At 39.2% G+C, this 21983-nt stretch overlaps 1 protein-coding gene across 2 annotated transcripts in view; it reads left to right on the top strand.

Moving 5' to 3' along the window:
* The window catches only part of prmt3 (protein arginine methyltransferase 3), a 47756-nt gene that overhangs the window by 11146 nt on the left and 14627 nt on the right, over positions 1–21983 (top strand). For both annotated transcript variants that reach the window (XM_060877330.1, XM_060877338.1), the window contains exons 10-12: positions 5816–5915; positions 17492–17570; positions 21301–21488. In XM_060877330.1, the coding sequence (XP_060733313.1) occupies positions 5816–5915; positions 17492–17570; positions 21301–21488 (367 nt within the window). The remainder of the gene's footprint in view (positions 1–5815; positions 5916–17491; positions 17571–21300; positions 21489–21983) is intronic.

The raw sequence follows: 21983 nt of genomic DNA, 5'->3' as shown, positions 1-21983 counted from the left end.
TGGGGAATTTGGAAACCAAGTCAACACCTTCATCTCTTTCATGTTCCTTATTCCCGGACAGATTTTGCACTGCAGTGTTGGCGTTTAAGTAGGTGGTAGGTGTTAAAGTATCATCCACATGAACTCCAAGTTCACATGGAGCCAAGCTTTCCCCATTCCCGAACATTGTCAAGAGCATCACACTTCCTCAGCTGGCCCATCTTTTTCCCATAGTGCATTCTGGTGCCATCTCCTCTCTAGGTAATAGACACACCTGTCCTCCACATGATGTAAAACTAAACGTGATTCATCAGACTAGGCCTCCTTCTTTAACTGCTCCATGTTCCAATTCTGATGCTCTCTTGTCCACCAGCATCATTGAGTCTTTTGCACCCATAACCTTCTTGTCCAGATCACAGGTTGTTCTTGGGAAATAATATTCAAATTCCAGGCATGGTAGTCAGTCTAATTAAAGACCTCCTTCTTATCTTTTTATTTACTAACCCTAACAGTCTTTTTATAACCATCTTCATTTTGGCCTACCAAAGGAACTGAAAGTCCCAGCAGGACCAATTGGACATCTGACCATTGTGTGAATTACAGCAGATTTCACAGAAACATGGGAATCATCGCCTGTGTTCCTAGATCAGGGGTCGGCAACCCGTGGCTCCGGTGCCGCAAGTGGCTCTTTCATCCCTCTGCTGCGGCTCCTTTAGATTTGGAAAATAAATATTTAATTTAAATTTATTTTATTTTAGTTAGTTAGTTTTTAAAAAAAATGTAAAGTCTAAGATTATGATGCTCTTGTAACACTAAAATAAACCGTGTTTAATTTTTTTGGCGCTCAAAATATGCGTCATAACTGCCGACTTGCGAAATCCGACACACAGAAGCAGGCACATTTTTGGTTTGCTGCAGTGGGCAAGTTAAAATTTTGATGTTATGAATACGAAGAGGACTCAATTAGACATTGAACATTTTATTTGAAAGTAACCTTAAACCCAGTCCTAGGTTGATCTTAGGCTTCCAGTCCTGTGCCTGGTTTCGTTGGTGGCAACAGAGGCTTCTTTCCTTCCCTGATGAAATAAAAAGATCCGTCTTGGTGAAGGATATATGTTGGTCTGAATGATCCTTGTGCATATCTCTGTGCATCTGCTGTTGCTTCTAACACCTGATCATGGCACCAGCTCTTTCTATATACAGAGGTTCCCACCATTCTGTGGTTTTCACCATACCTTACCTGAAACGGTTGGAAGGGCTCCGAAGGAGGTAGTAAATTGACTGGATCAGAGGCTTGATTTGGAAGTTCAGGCATTTCAAGCTCTGGACTGCAAAAATCTTTGCATCTATTGCTTCTCGTTTGGTCCACACACCCTGCTGCCATGTCTATGGCATTTTGCTTGCACAAATTCTGATCAGCTAATAATCTTTGGGTCATGACAGGGCTCCTGAACTGCATTTTGGGAAAGGTTTTGGACAAATGGTTTAGCACAAATTGTGAATTAGTAATCTTTACTGATTGATCAGCATTTTGGAATCACTATGGAATGACTATAATAATCAATTTGGAATGACTATAATCAGACATTCTCTATCGATCAGCACTTGACTTAACACATAATCCCTTTTTTGTTGAATCGCTCATCCCACAACCCTTATTCCAGAGTGACTTACATGTTCAAAATGGAAAAACAAGGTGTAGAGAGCTTCTCCCTCTCTACCTCATCTCTATTGTCTGCCATAGCTGCCATAGCTGCCATTGTCCTGTAGTAATGAGATTACAGTGTTTCTTTTCCTTCACCATCTCACCAGTGGGAGTGCGGATTTCTGGAGTGTGTGATAGTGTGAAGATAAAGATCAGCTAGGACAGAAATATTCTCTCCCCCAACCCCCCTTCACCTCTCTCTCTAGCTCTCTCGCTTATGTGCGCACACACATTAGCCCCTTCCCTCATACACACACACACACACACACACACACACACACACACACACACACACACACAGCCTTGAATAATGCCCCTGTCCTTGCTAACATTAGCTGTCATTATAATAGAGTGTGTAGGGAGATTGATACACATTCTTAAGGGATCATCATTACAGCTTAACACACGTAGGTGGAGGGCTGGCAAAGGTCACAAGAGGAGCTTTTGTTGTATTACGTTGTGTGTGTGTGTAACTGGAAAACATTGGCCCCCATGTTGGACTGAGCTAAATGGCTGTAATTAACACCAGTTTTCTCAACTGATGTATTTAAAGGACCATTGACATATTTCCCAGCATGTTCCTGTTTTCTTGTTCTTTGTTTTTATGCACTTTAGTCGTTTTTAAGGTTCAAGGCATCCAACTGTTCATTTAGTTTATAAATGTATTCTTTACTTTGGTGAATTCAAAGTAATTAGAATCTACTTACTGATTTTATCTAATTAAAAGCTGGTTGTTAACAGTGAGTAAGTCTGTACACCCCACTTCTGACGTTTACATAGCATTTTTATCCTTGGATGTTGTTGACTAGAAATCCTGTTGCACAGAATAAAGAAACTGCATAATATAATGTCTGAGTGGAAAATCGTGTTAATACGAATCTCTTCTATTATGCATAGAAACCATACTCTTTGATTGAGATGTTTTCATGGTCGATGGCCTTCTGTAGTCAAGGCTTAGGTCACCACAAGCTTTATTGTTCTGAAATCTCACCTTTGTTTATCAGTCAGGCGAGATTTCAGACGAACATTGATAAAGGCTTCCACGTATGGTATGACAGTGTTATCTGATGTGATATGAGCAGGTAAAGGATGGCAGTAATAAGGAGTGCATCAGTGGGGTGGTGTGAGAGAACTTGGAATACATTAGTTGCAGGGACCTATGCACCAGGGAAGCGCTACTGTAAGTGTGGTTCGGTAGTCTGGTCTCAAAATTTAAATTCAATTCAGTTCAATTCAAGTTTATTTGTATAGCGCTTTTTACAATTGACATTGTCTCAAAGCAGCTTTACAGATCATAAACATAGAACAAAAGGTTAATATAAAGAATAATATGTAGATTAATAGAATACAAAGTTCAAGATTAATATTAGATAGATTTAGTTCACAATGTGTATGTATTTATCCCCAATGAGCAAGTCTGAGGTCACTCAGGCAGCAGTGGCAAGGAAAAACTCCCTTAGATGGTAAGGAAGAAACCTTGAGAGGAACCAGACTCAAAGGGGAACCCATCCTCATATGGGTGACACTGGAGGGTGTGATTATAAATATACAGTCTAAAAAATGTTGTATTGTTGCAAAAGATCACATGGAGTTCACATCTCCTCAATAGTATAGCAGAATCCAACTGGAGCTGGTAGCTCTTTAGATGCCTCAGGATTCTCAAAGTCGGCCTCATTTCAGTGGAGGTCCAAAATCGTCATGTCACAGAAGACGATCTGAGCTGGTACAATTTCTGGATGCCTCGGGATGGGAAGAAAGAGAGAAGCAGTGGAGAGGGATTAACATATCTGCTGTTCATAATATTTGCAAGTCTGATGTAATAGTGCACAATATTATGGGATGTATTATGTGTATGCCTGACTTTTTAATCTACATTTAAACTGGGAAAGTGTGTCTGAGCCCCGAACACTATCAGGAAGACTATTCCAATGTTTGGGAGCTAAATAAGAAGGGTGTAAAGGGTGTAAATTTGATGATGTAAAGAAGAAACCCACATGACTGTGTCAAGTTAGTGACGTGATGAAGAATGATCTGTCGCGTTGCAGTACGGATTTTAGGATCTTGACATGGGAATGCTTCTTCAGGCATAGAGCCTGAGTATTGCTGAGATTTAGAATATATTTTGTTGAGGACATATCTGTCAGGTCCGGGAAGCAAGATAAGTGTCTGAGAGGACAAACTGAGTGGCTTCAGAATAGCAGTGGTATAAAAACTTGGTTGTGGTTATATGCAATTCAGTGCAATTTTATTTGTATATTGCTTTTAACAATGGACTTTGTTGCCAAGCAGCTTTACAGGAATATAAAAATTCAGAATAAAAATTATCGATTTATAAAAATTTAAACTTATCCTAATGAGCAAGCCAAAGACAATGGTGGCAAGTAAAAACTCTGACATGACATTAGGATTGAGCACAGCCAGACTCAAAGAGAACCCGTCTTCATCTGGGTGACTGGAAGAAAGTGATTCTAAACAGTTTCCTGTGAGTCTACATAGTAACGTCAGGTGAAATTGTTTAACCAGGAACATTCGAGCAACTATTGGATATGAGCATTAGCATAATTTCAAAATTTGTAGTAGATTTAACACAAATTCCAAACTGACCATGGGAACAGGAGTTCCATGAACACCAGGTAGTCCATGTGGTGCCATCCTCAGCAGCATTGAGCACTTCCAAGAGACTCAAACCAGAAATGGGGCACCAGGATGGATCAGACAGGTCCAGAGAGCAGAAGGGTCAAGAACACTGGTATTTTAGGAGTAGCATATGTAGCTCAACACAGAGACAGAGCAACAGCATATTCGGTATGCTTGTGACTAAAGTAATGGTTAAAGACAATGTACTTTGTGTTCAAAATGCAGGCAGGGATTGTGAACAGACTAGCTATGGCAGCATAACTAAAACGGAGATCTAGAAGGTGAAACAGACTTGAAAGTTGCCAGGGACATAAAGCTGACTTTGGTTTGAAATGAAATCCGAAATTCACTATCAAAACTATGGGCTATTCTGTCAGAAATGAGAACAACACCGTTCCGAGTAAGATGGACATCATAATAATATTTTTTGCTCTAAAAACTACTTCAATTATCTGTAAAGCTCAAATAGTTTTAAAGCACTACCTGGACATCCAGCAGTTCAGCAACCCTAACCTAGTGTAAGCTACATCACCAGCATTGGGATGGGGCCAGGGCATATTACTCCATCGGATATCACCTTAGGTAATTTACACACCTTTACAATATTACTCTTTGGAACCTCTTTGGAGGGATTCCAGTCAATAGTTGCTGATGCCTAAGGCATCTAAAGTTCCCTTCAATCAGGAATGAAATAGCCCTTGATGGTTTTCAGGCAAATGACCAGATGTAATATTTAATGATAAAGAGCTGAATGTGGAGGGCTTGTGAGATTGTTCTGCATTGAAGCGTTGTATAAGGGATTAGATGCAGAAGACAGGTACTCACTTCCCAGGCTGAGCCCCTTAAGGCTGGAAAATTCAAATCATTGATGATTCAAGTCACTTTATCAAACCTTGTGTACTGTTATACCCCGAGTTTTTTTTTTTCTATAAGTGTTCAGTTGGGTTGAGATCAACTGACTCTATTGACCACAATATATTTGTTTATCTTGGTGACAGCATGAGATCCTAAGTATTGTAACACTCGGCACAAAGAGGAATTCATCCTGGATAGGACATCAGTGTATTGCAGAGCACCATTTACAAACGCATTTAGTGTAGACAGTCCTACATTCGTGTTTTTGGACAGTAGGAATGAATCAGGAGAACCTGGAGGAACCTCTTCAACCCATGGGTAGAGCAGAGGAAACTCCACAAGGACGGTATCTGAGCTCAGCATCGGTCCCTGGACCTGGGAGATTCGCGTCAGCAATGCTACCCACTGCATCACCAAACATTGTGCCGTCATACCCTGTGCCTGTGAATCATTGCCATCTTGGTTGGAGACCATGACCAACAGGATAATGTTTAATTACTGAATAAATGTGATGTGTATTATTTTTCCAGCGACTACCATTTAAGGCGACAAGTGGACACAAATCATGTCACGTAAAAGAGTCACTGTTCTTTAATTTATCTCCCATTGACATATGTGGTTGTGTTTGTTGATTGCCAGAGCTAATAATCTCGAAGACACAATCACGCTGATTAAAGGCCGGATAGAGGATGTGGAGCTTCCGGTGGAGAAAGTGGATATCATTATTTCAGAGTGGATGGTGAGTGACTACACGTCAGCGCTTGTTTCTTTTCTTTATTTTGTGTAATAAACCACGTATACTGGCAGACAATAGAAAAAGTGTTCTTCAGTTTAAGTGCACAAGCAGGAGCTGGATTTATTTAAACAGTTATCTGACACTAAGCCACAAAAGGATGTCTTCAGTCTAAACTCAGACAGTTTAGAAAACTCTTCTTTTATGTTGTCCTTTTTTGCTCTCCAAAAAAAAAAAAGAGAGTGATAGTCGAGCAAATATCAGGTGTAGATCAACCTATCTAAGTTTAGTGTGGGGTTTTGACCCTTGTTGTGCCTCACTCCCTCTCAATCATGAGGAAAATTGAAATTGTGTTGTGGCCTGTCACAAAGTGATGAAGGATGGCACACGTAATGCAGAATGGCACAAGACTCCATGATCATTAATAATTTTGCGAATGTCCCGTCACTTCTTATTTCTGTGAGGATAGCATTGATCAGATTGAGGAAGATTAATGCTGATGTTCTTTTCTATTTCCCTTTCTCATTTTCTTTTGTGTTACCAGAATATTGATTTTAATTACCAATATAATAGTTTAGCAACTTTTACATACCTAAATCTAGCAGTTCACTAGTTGCTAGCAAACATTGGTTGGTTTTGACATATAAGCAGAATGGTTATGTTGATTAATGTCTTATTGTGAAGACCCTGACTATTCTCCTGACTTATGTAGTTGGTATCAACCAACACAAAAACTTTGTAGTGTGTGTAGGCATGATATAAAGATGGTCAGAATGCAGTTTCACTTAACAGGTCAACACTTGAATAACCTAAGAATATAGATATTAAAGCAAAAGAAAGATTTGGTCGAATTCCCCTCACTGCTTTCCCTTTAAACAAGGATTTATTGATTAATGCGTTCCGTTGAGGATTCTTAATGAAGCTGGAAAAGCATGAATTGTCTTTTGATGCATTTAACTTCACTGATTGAACGATGAAGCCTTTTCTTCTTTGTCGTCTTGCAGAAAAATTATGATTTTTTTAATAACCGGCCTCTGTGCATCTAAAGGAGTCATTTTTTCAAAACAAATGCACATAGTGTACCTCTCACTCTAGGCATGTTACATACTACAGTTATTAAGGTAAAGGTATAGTCATCAGTATGAACATCAAGCATCTGTACACGTTAATTTATTGTGCATTTAGTGTTTATTACCTTTACTCTCTCTGTATTATGCACAATTATACTCTGGGCTTGACTATGGTGTTTGTACCTGAGAACGTCCTTACAGAGGGGAAATGAGGTTGATGCACCTGAGCCTGGTTGCCTGAGGCTCTGACAGCTTGCTGGAGGATAATCCATAAATTTAGGAACATCAGCATATTGTTTTAACCTACATTTGCATCCTGTGTTTGCTGATATGGCTTTGAAATCATATGGCTCATTTTTCCATTGTCCAAATCCATTACAATGTCCTTGAGTGTGCACACTGGACCTAGTTTTAAAGAGGGAATCATCAGTACAGTTTGATCAATTGTCATAAATTGGAAGAGAATGAGTGAAGGTGAAGATATGAATGAAGTGCATTTTTAAAAGTCATGTAATATTTAAAATGTAATGCAACGCATGCATTAGTGTTGAATGCAGGAAGCCTCACTTACACTGAAATCGCTCATTTACACTGATCAACCATTACATTAAAACCATCTGACTAATATATCAGTGGTGTACTGTTTCCAGGTGCTTAAGAAGCTATGGCATTGATGGAGATTGCAGTGAGAGTCCTCAATGCATTTCAGAGGTCGTGTTGAGAGCATAGCCCAGTGGTGACCAGTCTTATCCACAAGGGCTGGTGTGGGGGTTTCTTTCCATTCAAGCATAGCCGGTGGTAGCTCAGTGGTTAAGGCTCTTAGTTGTTGATCAGAAAGTCAGGATTCAAGCCTCAGAGCTGCCGAACTGCTACCTCTGTTGGGCCCCTGAGCAAGACCCTCAGATTTCTCTGCTCCAGTGGAACTGCATAATGGATTAACTTGAACTTCCAAAGCTGGGATATGCAAAGAAATAATTTCACTGTATAATGTATGTGTTACAAAAATAAAGGCTCCTTCTCTTTTTTCTTCCACCTGATTAAGTAGTTGATCATTGCTTTCAGCATACTCAGGTGTGGTCTCTGCTTGGTTAGGATGAAAGCTTTCCGGATAAGATGGACACCCCTTGTTTTAGCCATAGTGTCATGTCTGCTTCTATAAGGATCACAGAGCACCTCGCACTGTGTGGGCAGTTTTCAGCATAAATTACATTGAAGGCTTGGCCATAGCCTTTGTCGATTCGGTTTATAGAGACATCATGGACACAAACATTCTGACTCAGTGTGTATACCAGTGTATAACAGTGCAAAGTGGACTTCAAAGACTGGTCAGCCAGAAATAAGAGTCTAAAACATGACTCTGATGTTAACGATCAGAGATCTAGATAGATGGATGGAAATCTTTTTACCAACTCGCACGTGTCTGAGTTTCTGGGATTTATAAGGTCAGTCAGTGTTTCTGCCTCTCCTAATTTAGTGCAGCTACAAATGGTTGTTGATTTCAATTCAGGGACAACTTTTTAAATGTTTGTCAAATTACAATATAATGATCATGGATCATGAATCATGTTCATGGAACATGCAAATGTCACACCACCAACACATGAAAATATGTGCTGAGTAATTTCCTAATTTTATCTGAAAATGTTTTCTGGTGATAAAACACCAGAGGTTTGGATTACTATCTGGCCCATTGTCTTCTTACAGTCTTATCTTTTCTGCTTTTGCCCAATCTCTAGAGTGGTCAGGAGCCTTATCTGTTTTGATCATCCTGGTTATTGGGTATCTTGTAGATAAACTCATGTGAACTTCAAAGGGCAGTTTAACCATTCCAGGTAGGCAGAAAGTGCTACCTACTTGTTGAAGGCCGTTCCCATTTGAATACTCTAGCGTCATGGGGAGCCTGTGCCTATCTCAGGCGTCATCGGGCATCAAGGCAGGATACACCCTGGACAGAGTGCCAACCCATCGCAGGGCACACACACACACTCTCATTCACTCACGCAATCACACACTACGGACAATTTTCCAGAGATGCCAATCAACCTACCATGCATGTCTTTGGACCGGGGGAGGAAACCGGAGTACCCGGAGGAAACCCCCGAGGCACGGGGAGAACATGCAAACTCCACACACACAAGGTGGAGGCGGGAATCGAACCCCCAACCCTGGAGGTGTGAGGCGAACGTGCTAACCACTAATCCACCATGCCGCCGGATAGAGTTCAAATTCCCTCAAAAATTGTGTTACTGGATTTCTTACTGTTAGTGGATGAATGTTGTATATCGTCTCTGTCGGGCGGAAACCTCGTATGTCCAAATTTGGTCAATTTCATATTTTTTCACATATCGATGCTATTGGTCAGTCCCCACATGGGTCTGTTATTTTTACAAGTTATTAACCAATCTAAAGTCTTGAAAATAGCTTGAACACAAATCTCTTAACTCCATTGGACACTTCAACTGTCTGAGAAATCTCGTAACTCCACCTCTTCTTCACTCCGCGGGAGAGCTGCGCGGCATATTTCTCCTCAAGATTAAGAGTCGCAACGAAGCAACACGTCTTAAAGTGCTATCTAAAGTGATTTTCGTGGGGCTCAAAGAAAAAAAAAATCTTGACCCCCGCTAGTTCTGGTGCTCGTCTGAGGACAGGAATTTAGCGCAAGACAATCCACTGCAACGCGGACTAAACCCTGTGCATTGCAGATAAGATAGGATTGTATCTTACAATGTCAAGGCAAACCGTTATGTTCAACCGTCATGCTCATCACTTTAAGCAAGCTGGCTGGCTTTTTGCCTCGTTATTATACGTAAACATGCCGTATAACGTAGTGAAACGATAATTTGAACTTTATTAATTTAATTTTTTGGGTGAACTATCCCTTTAACTATGATTTTATCGATTATCTGTGTTATTGATGTATTTTAAATATCTGTTTATTACTGCTTATTGTACATGTTCATTGACGTTTTAAAATGTTTTTTTATAATATAATATTTGAATTAAATTGAATGTTTTGGATACCACTATTAAATTATTGTTTTTATTATTATTTTACTGACTTTAAAGTCAGCCTACTTATAGACAATGCCTCTCTTGGCACTGTGCATGTAAAACACTGATTTTTGGACACTAACAAGTAAAATAATTAGGTTAGATACATTTGAGTAGGTCTGTTTTGTTAAAAATTGATAGCTGTAATGCTTCTGTGCAGAAAGAAACCCGTGAGCCACGAAAGTAAGTTTGCGAGCAGATTAGACTAATTTCCACCTATTAGACAGCCTAATCAGCTTATCGTGTTTTGTATTGCATCACTTATAGCTCTTAAACCTAAATAGAGTTTAGGAAGATGTATGTAACTACAGTCATTAGCTTTGGTTAACTATTGAAGCCTTTTCTCTTGTCAAAAGGCTCAACGTGACCGCAGACTTTATTGAACACTGCTGGCAGCAGCGACGTCTGTGTCCGTACCATTCTTATCAATGACAGCATAATCTCGTATCTCCCTGCTCTCAAGTCATAAAGCTTGTATCTCCGATAAAACGTGACTTTGGGAAAATGTTGTGTTAATGTTGGTACACAACAGTATATGATAGCAATATAAGGTATAATAACAACTTTAACGATACAATGTTTAATAACTCAAAAAAATACGGCGTTTTTTTTAATTTCCTGAAAAATAATGGTTTTGGAGATACGAGGATTCCGCCCGACAGCGACGATATAGACCATACTATACTAACTCAGTCACTTTTCTCCTTAGTGAATCACCAGTCCACATTCCCAAATCCCTCTCCACTGCCAGTGCACCTTGATTCCCACCTATCATCTGTCAGGTGGTGACCCGACAATATGTTGTCAATTACGGCAGTACCCGAATATGTGGGTGACCTAATCACCAGATTCTCCTCCTTCACAGCCTGTCTCCAGGGGCGGGTCCTGGTAACCCTAATCCAGGCAGTGTACACTGTTTTTTGTACCTTTGAAATGGTGGTCATGAGAATCATTCAGATTCATTCACTAAGGCTGACCGTACCATGGCCTACTTTATTACACTTGTACCCCTTGGTTCACTGAGGAACACAGACCTTTTCACCATGACACGATTTCACCCACATGAACGGACTAAAGAAATTACGAAAAAGACTGCAAATTTGATTACAGCAAAAAGAAGGAAAATAATCAAGGAATCCAGGCCAGGTTAAAGTGTGTTAGATGATTCAAGATTCAAGATTTTTATTTTTCACATTTTTTACACATGCTAGCATATATAACTAGCAGTGAAATGTGAAAATTGCATTGAACATAACACATCTTCCACTGACTGATCTGTTACTGCACCTTTGCTTATTGAAGTGCTGGTGATGGGCTGTTCTGCTTTGGGAGATCAGCAAGATAGACCAGCGTTAAACCATTTAGTATTTAATAAGCTGCCGGTTTATAGAATAAAACTGGTGTAATGCACTCTGACTTTCTTTTCCTAGCATCCTGCTGTACTCTGAATTGCTGTTCGTTGTTGTTTTATTGGTTTAATTCTGACTAATGGCTTATAGCTCAATGTGAACTACAGAAATGCCCGGGGTATTTAAAAGCTCTCCCGCAATAATACAACAGATCATCTGAGCTGAGCTAACTGTGCACACAGGGAGGGAGACACCAGGACACTGCGAATTTAGGGGATTAATATAGAGCACAACAATACAGCTCAGTAACCGAGAGTTTCAGCAGATGGAACACATCCTGGTCCTTGACTGCTGTTAGCATACTGTATGTCTGCAAGTGTGCGCATGTGCATTGTGCTGGGACGTGTGGGTGTGGCTAAATTAATGTGTTCTACTACTGATAGTGGTCTTACTGCCTTCAGGGCAAGACAGGAGTCATTACTCACTCAGTCCCCTGACCATACGCAGAAATACACACACTGTTTCATGGGTTCGATTCTCACATTTACTCACATTCTGGTACATCATGGCCTTAAAACCTACAGTTAGCTGACTGTGCAGTATTCTGCCATGAATTGTATAACATGTATATGTATAGTATTTTTTTCTGATACGATAATGGCTCTTTTATTTATTTATTTATTTATTTTTTTAATTTTTAGTTTTTTTTTCTTGTGGTTTTCTTTAACAAACGGCTTTATTAACAAAGTAATTCATTGAAAATTTAATTTATATTCATGTGCTATTTAATGTTGCATATTTACTGAATGTCATTAATTGCTGTACAAAAAGTCTTATTAAAGGTACCCTGCAAGTTTACCATGGACTCTGTAACATTTTTTGTGGAAAAAATGCATTGGTTACCTTGTTTCAAGCCATTCTAGTGTGGTATAGAAAGCCTGCAGGAAGACTCAGCTCGATTTGCGCCAGTTCTCATGAATATTCAAATGAGCTATGCTGCTTGGCTCCGATTGGCTAACCGCTAGGATATGAGAGCATGACTATTCATTCACCCAGCACAATAAGTAGCCTAGGCTAGAGGAAATTTGTTTACAATCACCTTGAATTGCGGCAGAATGGCTTCTTCACAAGCCTGCTGACGTTCAGCCATCCTTGATGTATAGGAAACTCACTGAGCTACACGAATTCTGGGGGCGCGGTCTCAAGTGGGAGAGCTCATGAATAGTAATGAGCTCAATCATTACTACGTCACACTGACCAGCTTTTCCAACTGACCTGATTTCTCCCCTTATTTCTTTTAAGTGGCTAGAACTGACCGGGGAGGTAACAGTTCGTTTTCAAATTCACGACACAACACAAACACATATGGACCTAACACATATCAAAAAACCCAAGTAAAAACGGTTTTGTGTGGAAGGGCACCTTTAAAGAAAAATGTCTTTAACTAAAATTGAATCAAGCTCAAAGGAGACTTGTTTAAATGTCGTATAAATCACTAAAGCGTTACTGCTTGTATGTAATTTAATATCGTAGCATAGTATGTCTATTAAAAGAAAAAAAACTTTCAAATCTAATTGGTGGTATGTTAATGGTTTCTGATGTCATATTTTTGTAAACTGAAAGCCTCACCTTCTACAGTATGTCTGAAACAAATATGGCTGCTTTTTTTTAACAACAAATTGCTGCATTATTTTATCACCTAACATGCATCAGTGTGAGTGTGTTCGCATTAGTGTGAATGACATCGCTACAGCCTCGAGTGTACATCGTATGCATTGCTGTCGCTCCTGCAGAAATGTGTATTGGGGCGTTCATAATTGTTTTACGTGTCTGTGTGTGAGTTAGCTGGAGAATACAGCTGATGTTGCGCTGTAATTGAAAGGATTGTGGAGAAAATGACGCTGTGCAGGGAGGAATTGTGCTGATTTCACTTTTATCCATCAGCATGTTTTAAACACAAACGCATGGAGTGGCATTTATGCAAATTTGTAATTTTCTTTTCAGCTAAACCCTACGCTCTATGATGAACTGTTTGATATCAAATATGATGTAAAGTCAATGGATACACTTACCCAACCCTGGGCTTTGGCCAGTTTTAGGATTGCCCACCTTACAACAGTTTATTATAAGGGAGATTACAAGCAATAATTCATTTTTTTGTCACTGTCTACTAGTGTATCAGAGAGTGAAAAAAAAACACTGTCTGACTATTGTTAAACACTTGGACCTTTATCACGCCGGTAAAATTCTCTTCTTTTTAGTAACTGGAAATGGAATTTCTTTAGATGTGAAAAGGAAAAAAAAAACAACTGTCCAGCTTTGAAGCACAACATTAGCATGCTGATTAGCATATAATGCAACAACATTATATTTATTTATTTTTCAAGCATAAAAACCAGACACAGTAAAATTTGACCAGAGCTATTGTGGTGTTTTGATGAGTGAATACTTTGGCTTCCACACCTCTGACTTCGGCTTCCACACTTCTGACTTTAGAGACCTTGCTAAAGCAGCATTACACTTACTCCAGTAAAAATCTGACCACCAAGACATCAAGCACTTCTCGAAACCCACATACGTTCATCTGAAACAGACTGAACACGTATCATGTGACCTACAAGACTTTTATTTTAAACTCTATTTTTACAGCGTTTACTGTGTTTAGCAGACGTATTAACCTTTCCACATTTTTTACATCGCATGAATCAAACCCCCAAAATTTTAGGGGTGTAAACTTGGTGCAAAATAATAAAAAAAATAAACATAACAGAAAACTTTGCCTGCATAGGTGGCATTAGGATTCCTTTTTTAATGCAATAATACTCCATTTTGGGTGTGTGTGTATGTGTGTGTTTACCCTCTAGAGAAAAGAATCTATACAAGAAACATTTATTTATTTCACAAATACAAAAAAGTGGTAATATGCATAATTACAAATGTATACATTGTTCTGAACCCCTTTAAATGACTTATTTCGAATAAAGATGTGATTATAGCGTTTTGCAGTATTACAGATAAGCTACTTTTCCCTAATCTGAAATATTTCTAAATTATAAATCCTATGAATATGTGAAAGACTTTTTTGTTATACAGCATCTGATCTCACGTATCTCAGTGATGTGATCATATTTCCTTGTCAGGATTTGCTGTCATCCTGAGCGAGCATCTCGCTTCAGATCACCTTTAAAACAGTTTCATTTTAATATTAAAATTTGTTACATGTGTCTTGGTTCAGAAGCATCAAGCACAGAAATCAGTGTGTGTGTGCGTGTGTGTGCGCGTGTGCCTGTTTATGTGCTTGCATGATGGCCGATAATGGGATAATTCATTTAACAACCCTCACTGCTGCCATTCAGAATTCATTAGCATTTCATTTTTGCGTCTCTTTAGCATCGTAGATTCTGGTTTAGCTTCAGCCACCACGTGTATGTTTTTTTTTTCTGTCAGGATTTTTCAGGAGCGGTAAATCAGTATAGAACTTTGAAGGATGTGAATTTTACAATGATTTCACACATATTCCTGACATTTATTTTATATTACTACAGACACTATAGATATGCTATGGCCACAGTGTAGATACTCTATAGACACTATATATTCACTATGGACCCACTGTAGATACTCTATGGGCACTCTGTATATATAAACACAACAGCCACATTAAGTACTTAGTGTGTATACACTATAGATGCACTGAATGCGCACTATGGACAAAATATAGATGGACTGTAGGTGCGCACTAAAGACACTATATGAACACACTTGGTTCTTTTATCAGGTGACATTAATTTTGTCTTAATTGATTGCCTACTCTTCATTTATGCGTTTAATATAATGATAATATTAATATGAAAACAGTGCGACATAAAATGATTACTTTTGTGTGACTAATTCAAATAAACACACAAGATAAATACTATATAATATCATAAACCTTTTTTGAACAGGCCATTCACATAAATACCACACTACTTATCTAAGTCAAATTTTTTTTCCCGTAATATTTAGTAATATTTCTGTCATTCTGTCAATTTTCTTTAATGTAACACATAATCAGATCTGATCCAGATTTAATACAGCTAGGCTCGACTATTGGCGAGATCGTCCTGTCTAGCTAACTACTATCACTGTATCTAATCAAACTAGATTAGCCTCATGTTACGCTGTCAATTGATGTATAACCAGTTGGATGGGATCCTCGGTGGTGCTTTTGTAAGGATCAAATTGAAAGAATTTGTAAAAAATGTAAACGCTGGATGGAGACGTAGCTTCATTCAGTGCGATCGTTGAGCCTCCAAATGAGCATTTACATGCTATAACGAGCGTGCCAATCTGGCAGAGGAGCCATGTGAAAGTGTTTACATGCAGAGCAGCATGTGATGTGTGTGTGTGTGAATGTGTTTGTGTGTGTGGAGTTGAGCTGAGTCAATAACGTGTGTGATTATTGCGATCCGCTCCACCGGCTCTGTATTTACCCCTTAGCAATACCAGGTGGAGATCACACCTTGTTTTAGTAATTAATAATTAAACGAGTCTCCTCTCCAAGGCCTTCAGTACCTTGGGATGTGTCACTCCTCTGCTTTGTGGGATCTTCCTTCCTTCTGTCTCTCTTCCTCTCTCCATCTCTTTCTCGCTCTCTCACTGCAGAGGAATCAGCCGCGTGTGAAATTGGGTTCTAAATTACACGGCGGAGAAGCGTTAGCCATCAGTCCAACGCTGAGTCTGTTAAAAAGCGACCCAGGGAAAGTGAGCGCAAGGACACACACATACACACACACAAAACCCCCAGACCTGCATAAATGAGCAAGAGTGAGATACACACATGCATACATGCTTTATAGATAGATATTTATTTATTTCTCATAAAGAAAGATGCCTCGTTACAGTGATGGCCAGCTGACTCAAGATGTAGACAAGATAAAGTCCAGTGGAACGCATCGCTTACACAATTCAATTCGACACGATTTTCTTCAGTTCTCTTCAAATCAATTTAAATCGTTTGTATGTAAGATGAAGCTAATGTACCGTGGGTGCCAATAATTCTGGGTTTATTCTTATAACCGAACAAATACAAGTGTTTGGAACAACAGCTGTAGGAAGGAGACGGGGATTGTGGGAAAGAAAGAATTGGGAAAGAATTGTCCACCGTTTTATCTCTTCAGAACAAAGCCAGTGACTAAATTACTGTTTCAGCAGATATGGAGTAACAGGAGGAACATGGTGTCTCCTGAAGCTGAACCGGGGTCAACCAGGGGTCAGAGGGGGGCAGAGAGGACGCTGGGTAATCATGTATGTAGGAACATGGGTGATAAATCTGTAAAGGGTGAATTTGTGCTGCTGGTGGTTGCTGGCTGATAAAAACATTAATATTCTATTCTATTCTATTTTATTCTATTCTATGTGTGCTTTGTTTATACCCATATCATTGGACACGTGGTATTTTTTCCCCCACCTGAATAAACAAGGCTATAAAAAAATATATTTTTTTTTATTTATTTATTTAGTGTTTGTTTGATTTGGATTTCATAAAGCTTTGAATTAAAACTTTTCCCTAACAAATACTTATTTGGTTTCACCCTCAAACATTTCCCATTGATGCTGTAACCTCCTAGTACTGTAGAAGCAATATTAAATATTTCAGAAGCTACACAAAAACCGACGAAACTCCTGCAAACGTCGTCCTAACTCTATGATAACTCTAATGCTGACTCAGCAAAACAAAAAAATAAAATAAAAAATAAATGAAAAAACTTTTGTTCAACTGTGCAGCTTAACATCAGTATATTTCTGACATTATATATATATATATATATATATATATATATATATAAACAATATAACAAATTAAGGTCCTTAATCCTCGTTCAACGTTGACTAATTATTGAAAAATCCTTTGGAGGCACTATTATTATTTGGAGATAAAGGAAATCCTGCATGATTTAATAAAATAATATTTCTTTCTTTGTACAGAGAGCTGTAAAATTATTTCTAAATCGAAACCTTGATATTTTATAGTCAGTAGCTGACGTTTGTCATGGTGTCGGTTTCAAGTGTAGTTGTGATTGTGCTTAGTCTCTGCAGTGTGATGGAAAAATCCTGTTTTTCTCAACAGGGATATTTCCTGCTTTTTGAGTCCATGCTGGATTCGGTGATCTTCGCCAGGGAACGATACCTCGCAGAGAGAGGTTCAGGTGAGCCGTGTGTGTGTGTGAAATCAGACTGTAGAGTGAATGCTATACTGTAGTTTCAGCAAAGACTGAGTTTTGAGATTAAAAATGGCTTCATGTTGGATTAATAAACAAAGTCACAGATTGATGTAGCAGCGCTGAAGTGATTCACACCGTACACAGACATTAATCACAGTACACACTATGCTCTCTATCTTTCTTTCTTCTTGATTTTCACTTTTCTCTTAATCAGTGGGGGAAATAGGTCTTCAGACACTGTTGGTATTTAACCTCCAGTGCATATATAACTCTTAAAAAAATTCAACAATTGATCCCCACAGCTGATCCAGATTACTGCTCCTTTACAAAGCCGTTGTTGACCGCTCCAGCCTTGAGAGAGCTACATGAAAACCTAATTAGCTTTTTATCTGCATTGTGGTTCAATTTTGTGTCGTCCCTCTTGAGAAATCATTTTTAGTTCCTCGAGGATTTAAGGCTCCCTCTGGGACTTGGGTAAATGCTCAGTATGATTCAGTTCTAGAGATCGTCTCGGTTTGAGGTTGTTGTCTTGTTAAAACTTCCGTCTTCTCCACAGACTAGGTTCTTAATAAAAGGTATGTAAAGCCCCTGTCCCTTATGCCCCTGTCCCCTATTAATGTCTTTTTTTGTATGTTAGATTAAGGATATTTTCTGTGTGCCGCTCAGCTGTATGGACATTCATTTGGAGGGGATAGTAGTCATATACAGCATATGCAGCTATGTGTGTGTGTGTGTGATTTGTGAGTGGCAGTAGAGCAGCAGTTCCACTGCCTGATCTTTACTGCTTCAGTGAGAATGGGGAGAAAAAGAGACAGGGTCATTGCTCCTGATAGTGGTCGAGTGGGGTGGTGAAGGGGGTGTTGGGGAGAGAGAGAGAGAGAGAGAGAGAGAGAGAGGATTGCTGCTCTCGATGTTGACATTTCTGTAAGAAAAATGAAAGTGTTTGTGAGAGAAAAGCTCCACTGGTATGATTTCTCCTCTATGAGGGGTTTCTAATCCTCCAAACTGGAACTTTTGTGCCACATGCAGTCACATGATCACATAAGCAGAACTTTCTAATGATGCTGGTTGTCTTCTCAGTGTCTAGCAATTCTTCGGCCCAGCTTGCCCTTCTGATCAACGTTATTCTTTCTAACCCTGACCACAGTTCTTACTCCTGCGGACATTATTCCTTTTTTCAGTTTCCCATACCGACACTTTTTACTTCCTTTGATTCCAGGTTCTTAGTATTTTATTCCCTAGTATGTATTTCTGTATTATATACCTAGTGTGCTTTTCTGTTAGGAGCCAAGCACTGAAGCTGTTTCAGAACACTGTTTGTTTCTGGCTAGTTGTGTCAGAGCCCATAGAAGCGTTTGATAAAAATGTGTGAAATTTGGTCCACTGACTCCGGAGTATCTAAAGAACATGCACCACTATTGGGTCAATTTTTGTAGTACTTTTGTAGTCATAACCTTTGAACCGTGTGTCCAAAATGTAAAATCTGGCCATCCTTGGACTTTGATTTGGTCAAACACCAAATATTTTGATTGATGCTCCTTTTACAATTTATGTGCAATCAACACCAAATTCAGCCAAGTTTCCCCGTAACGAGCCAACAAATCTAACAGGGAAGACACCAAACAGGATGTGAGGCTCATCATCTAACTGCCATTGTTTATGCTTCTCGTGTGTTCATTTTGTTTACTATATTTGTCTCACATCATTTTGAGACTTAAGGTATCCACCACAGGCCAGTGATGGCACCCTGCTTCTTATCCCTTATTCCTCGTAGTCAACACACACACATCCTGAGTGATACTACAGATAACTCTTGAATCCATTTTTAAAAATATTTTTCCCTGCGATTGCTTTCAGCAACAGTTCTAGCAGGTCTGTAAATGTACGGCTCCCTGAGTCTGGGTGCTTGGGCCCAAATAAATGTGTCTCGCTAATTGAATTGTTTCCACTATTTATTTATTTTTATTTCCTCTTCCTACATCAGACTATGGCACTATTATGTTTTATTTATGAATTTGTTTTTAGCACACAAGGAAATTACACATATCGATACTTTAATACTAATTTAGATCCAAAGCTCAGTTGGTGTTTTGGGATCACGAGCGAGAGAAAAACAGACACTGCTGATCTGAACAGAAATAATAATCACCTGTAGGTTGGAGGACGGCGTCAATGCAGCAACCTACGCAGACGCACGTTAAATGCGTTAAAGGGTGCACGTTAAAGGGTGGAGTAGGTTATGAAGGTGGAGATGGGATGGAGGTAGGGAGCGATGGGGAGGAATAAACACACATGTGGAAGAAGAATAAAAACCTTTCTCTTTTTTTTCCTTTCCTTTCTCTTTTACTGCTCTCCTTTATAGTATTAAACCCCCTCCTTCAAATTTCATCTTTAACCTCTCTCTCTCTCTCTCTCTCTCTCTTTTTCATCCTTCCTCCATGATGAAGGCACTTTCCGCTGCACCTCTTCATGGCCGAGCGTGAGGTGATAAACGGGCCATGAGCACCGGCTCGAGAAGGACAATGATGTCAAAGCGATGAATCTTTGGAATGCGTCCTCTTTCTCTCTCTCTCTCTCCCTCTCTCTCTCACTCGCACGCTTGCAGTGGGACGTCCTGTTACCTGCTCAGCATTCCCACGTCACCGAAGTGCGTGTGTGATGTAGTTATTTTCCTTCGAGTGATGAGAAAGGGGGAAAAACTAACAGAGAGCCATGTTTGTATTGTTCACATTATACTCTAGATCTTGTGTAGAAAACGCCGTGAGCCGTTAAAACCCGTCGGCTCTATCTTCTCTGAGAGACACGGTCACCGCACTCACATGACTGATTCATTTATATATCCTGTCTGCTTTCTAACGCATCTGCTGTTAATTCTTTTTTCAATCGACGTGTATTTATGCAGCCGCACCGTTTTTCCTCTTATAACATCATAATTGCCTTATTAAAAATTTCTTACTGTTGTGCAGGTTTTATTTTACATTTTGACCCACTTCATTAATTCACTAGAATCACATTGTATTCATTTTTATCTAACATTATTTTATTACTTTTTTTAATTCATTTTTCCAAGCCGTGTTTTTTATTTGCAAACCAGTCAGTGCAGTCTGTCAGCAGTTACATGATGGTTATAATCTGAGTGAATGGAGAGAGAGAGAGAGAGAGAGAGAGAGAGACCTCAGCCTTCATTAGTAAATCTACCATTAGCATGTAGCAAACGTAGCTTCCGCAGCAGGAACGGCGTTTAGCTCTAAGCGCTATTCTTATGACCAAAAAACGCATTAAAACTGATGAATGTACACCAAGCATTTACGACCAGCTTAATTCAGCTTTTGTCTAGCCAGAAGCTGTTTTTTTTTTTTATTTTTTTTTTTTTTATTATACGCTAGGAAATATTTACCATCTTTAGAAACACAGAAGAAACTTCTGTCCTCAATGCTAAACCCTCTGTTGGGTGTTCTTAATAAATATTTTTAAGGTTGAAGGCTCTTCCCCAGACCTCAAGGAAGATATGTGAATGATACTGGAGGTTATTTTAACGTTCAAGCATTCAGACGGATTCCTGACTGTTGAGTAGCTGTCTGTATTACCCAGAATGCACTGCAGTTAAAGGCTGAAAGTTAGAAACGTAACGTTCAAGTGATGGTGAAATGAAATAATTGTTCCCAAAACATTTCGTATAACTCCTGTTGTTTCTTCTGTCTTGTGCTTTTTTCAGTTTATCCTGACCTATGCACCATTAGCCTAGCAGCTGTGAGCGACTCTGAGAAACACCAGGATCGTATCGCGTACTGGGACGACGTGTACGGCTTTAAGATGTCCTGCATGAAGAAGGCAGTGATTCCCGAAGCCGTGGTCGAGGTTTTGAACCCCGAAACGGTTATCTCAGAGTCCACTGTTATTCAGGTGCACCGGCTACAGATGCTGATTCTTTCAGTTCATTTCTTCATGCAGACCGGAATTCATGCATTTTCATGTTTAGCATTAAAATTAATATCTAAATACCTGTGTGCGTAACTGTACACGGGGGATGCGGAAAGCTGGAAAGGGATTAAATCCAAAGAATGTTAAGAATTTTTAAGCAGTTATGGCATTGATTACATTCCTTTTTATGCGTTTTACATCACATACTATTACTGTCCTCTATCTAAAAATCGATCCCGATCGACGACTTCAAACACGTTACATTCCACACTAAAAAACTTTTCCCTCATTGCTCAAAGGTCACTTGGTCTCTTTAGTGAATGTGGAATTACAGCAGTAAATACTAAATGTGTCAGACGTTTGAAATTATTATAAACACACACGACACCCCCCAGGGGCAAGTAGGGGTGCCAATAACTCATCTTACACACACACATTATAGGACCCAAAGATTAGATGTCATTCAATATTAAATTG

Source organism: Tachysurus vachellii, chromosome 1 (genome assembly GCF_030014155.1).
Source record: "Tachysurus vachellii isolate PV-2020 chromosome 1, HZAU_Pvac_v1, whole genome shotgun sequence".
NCBI classification, from domain to species: domain Eukaryota; kingdom Metazoa; phylum Chordata; class Actinopteri; order Siluriformes; family Bagridae; genus Tachysurus; species Tachysurus vachellii.
The sequence above is the reverse complement of the archived record's forward strand: the minus strand, read 5'-3'. Positions and strand labels throughout refer to the sequence as shown.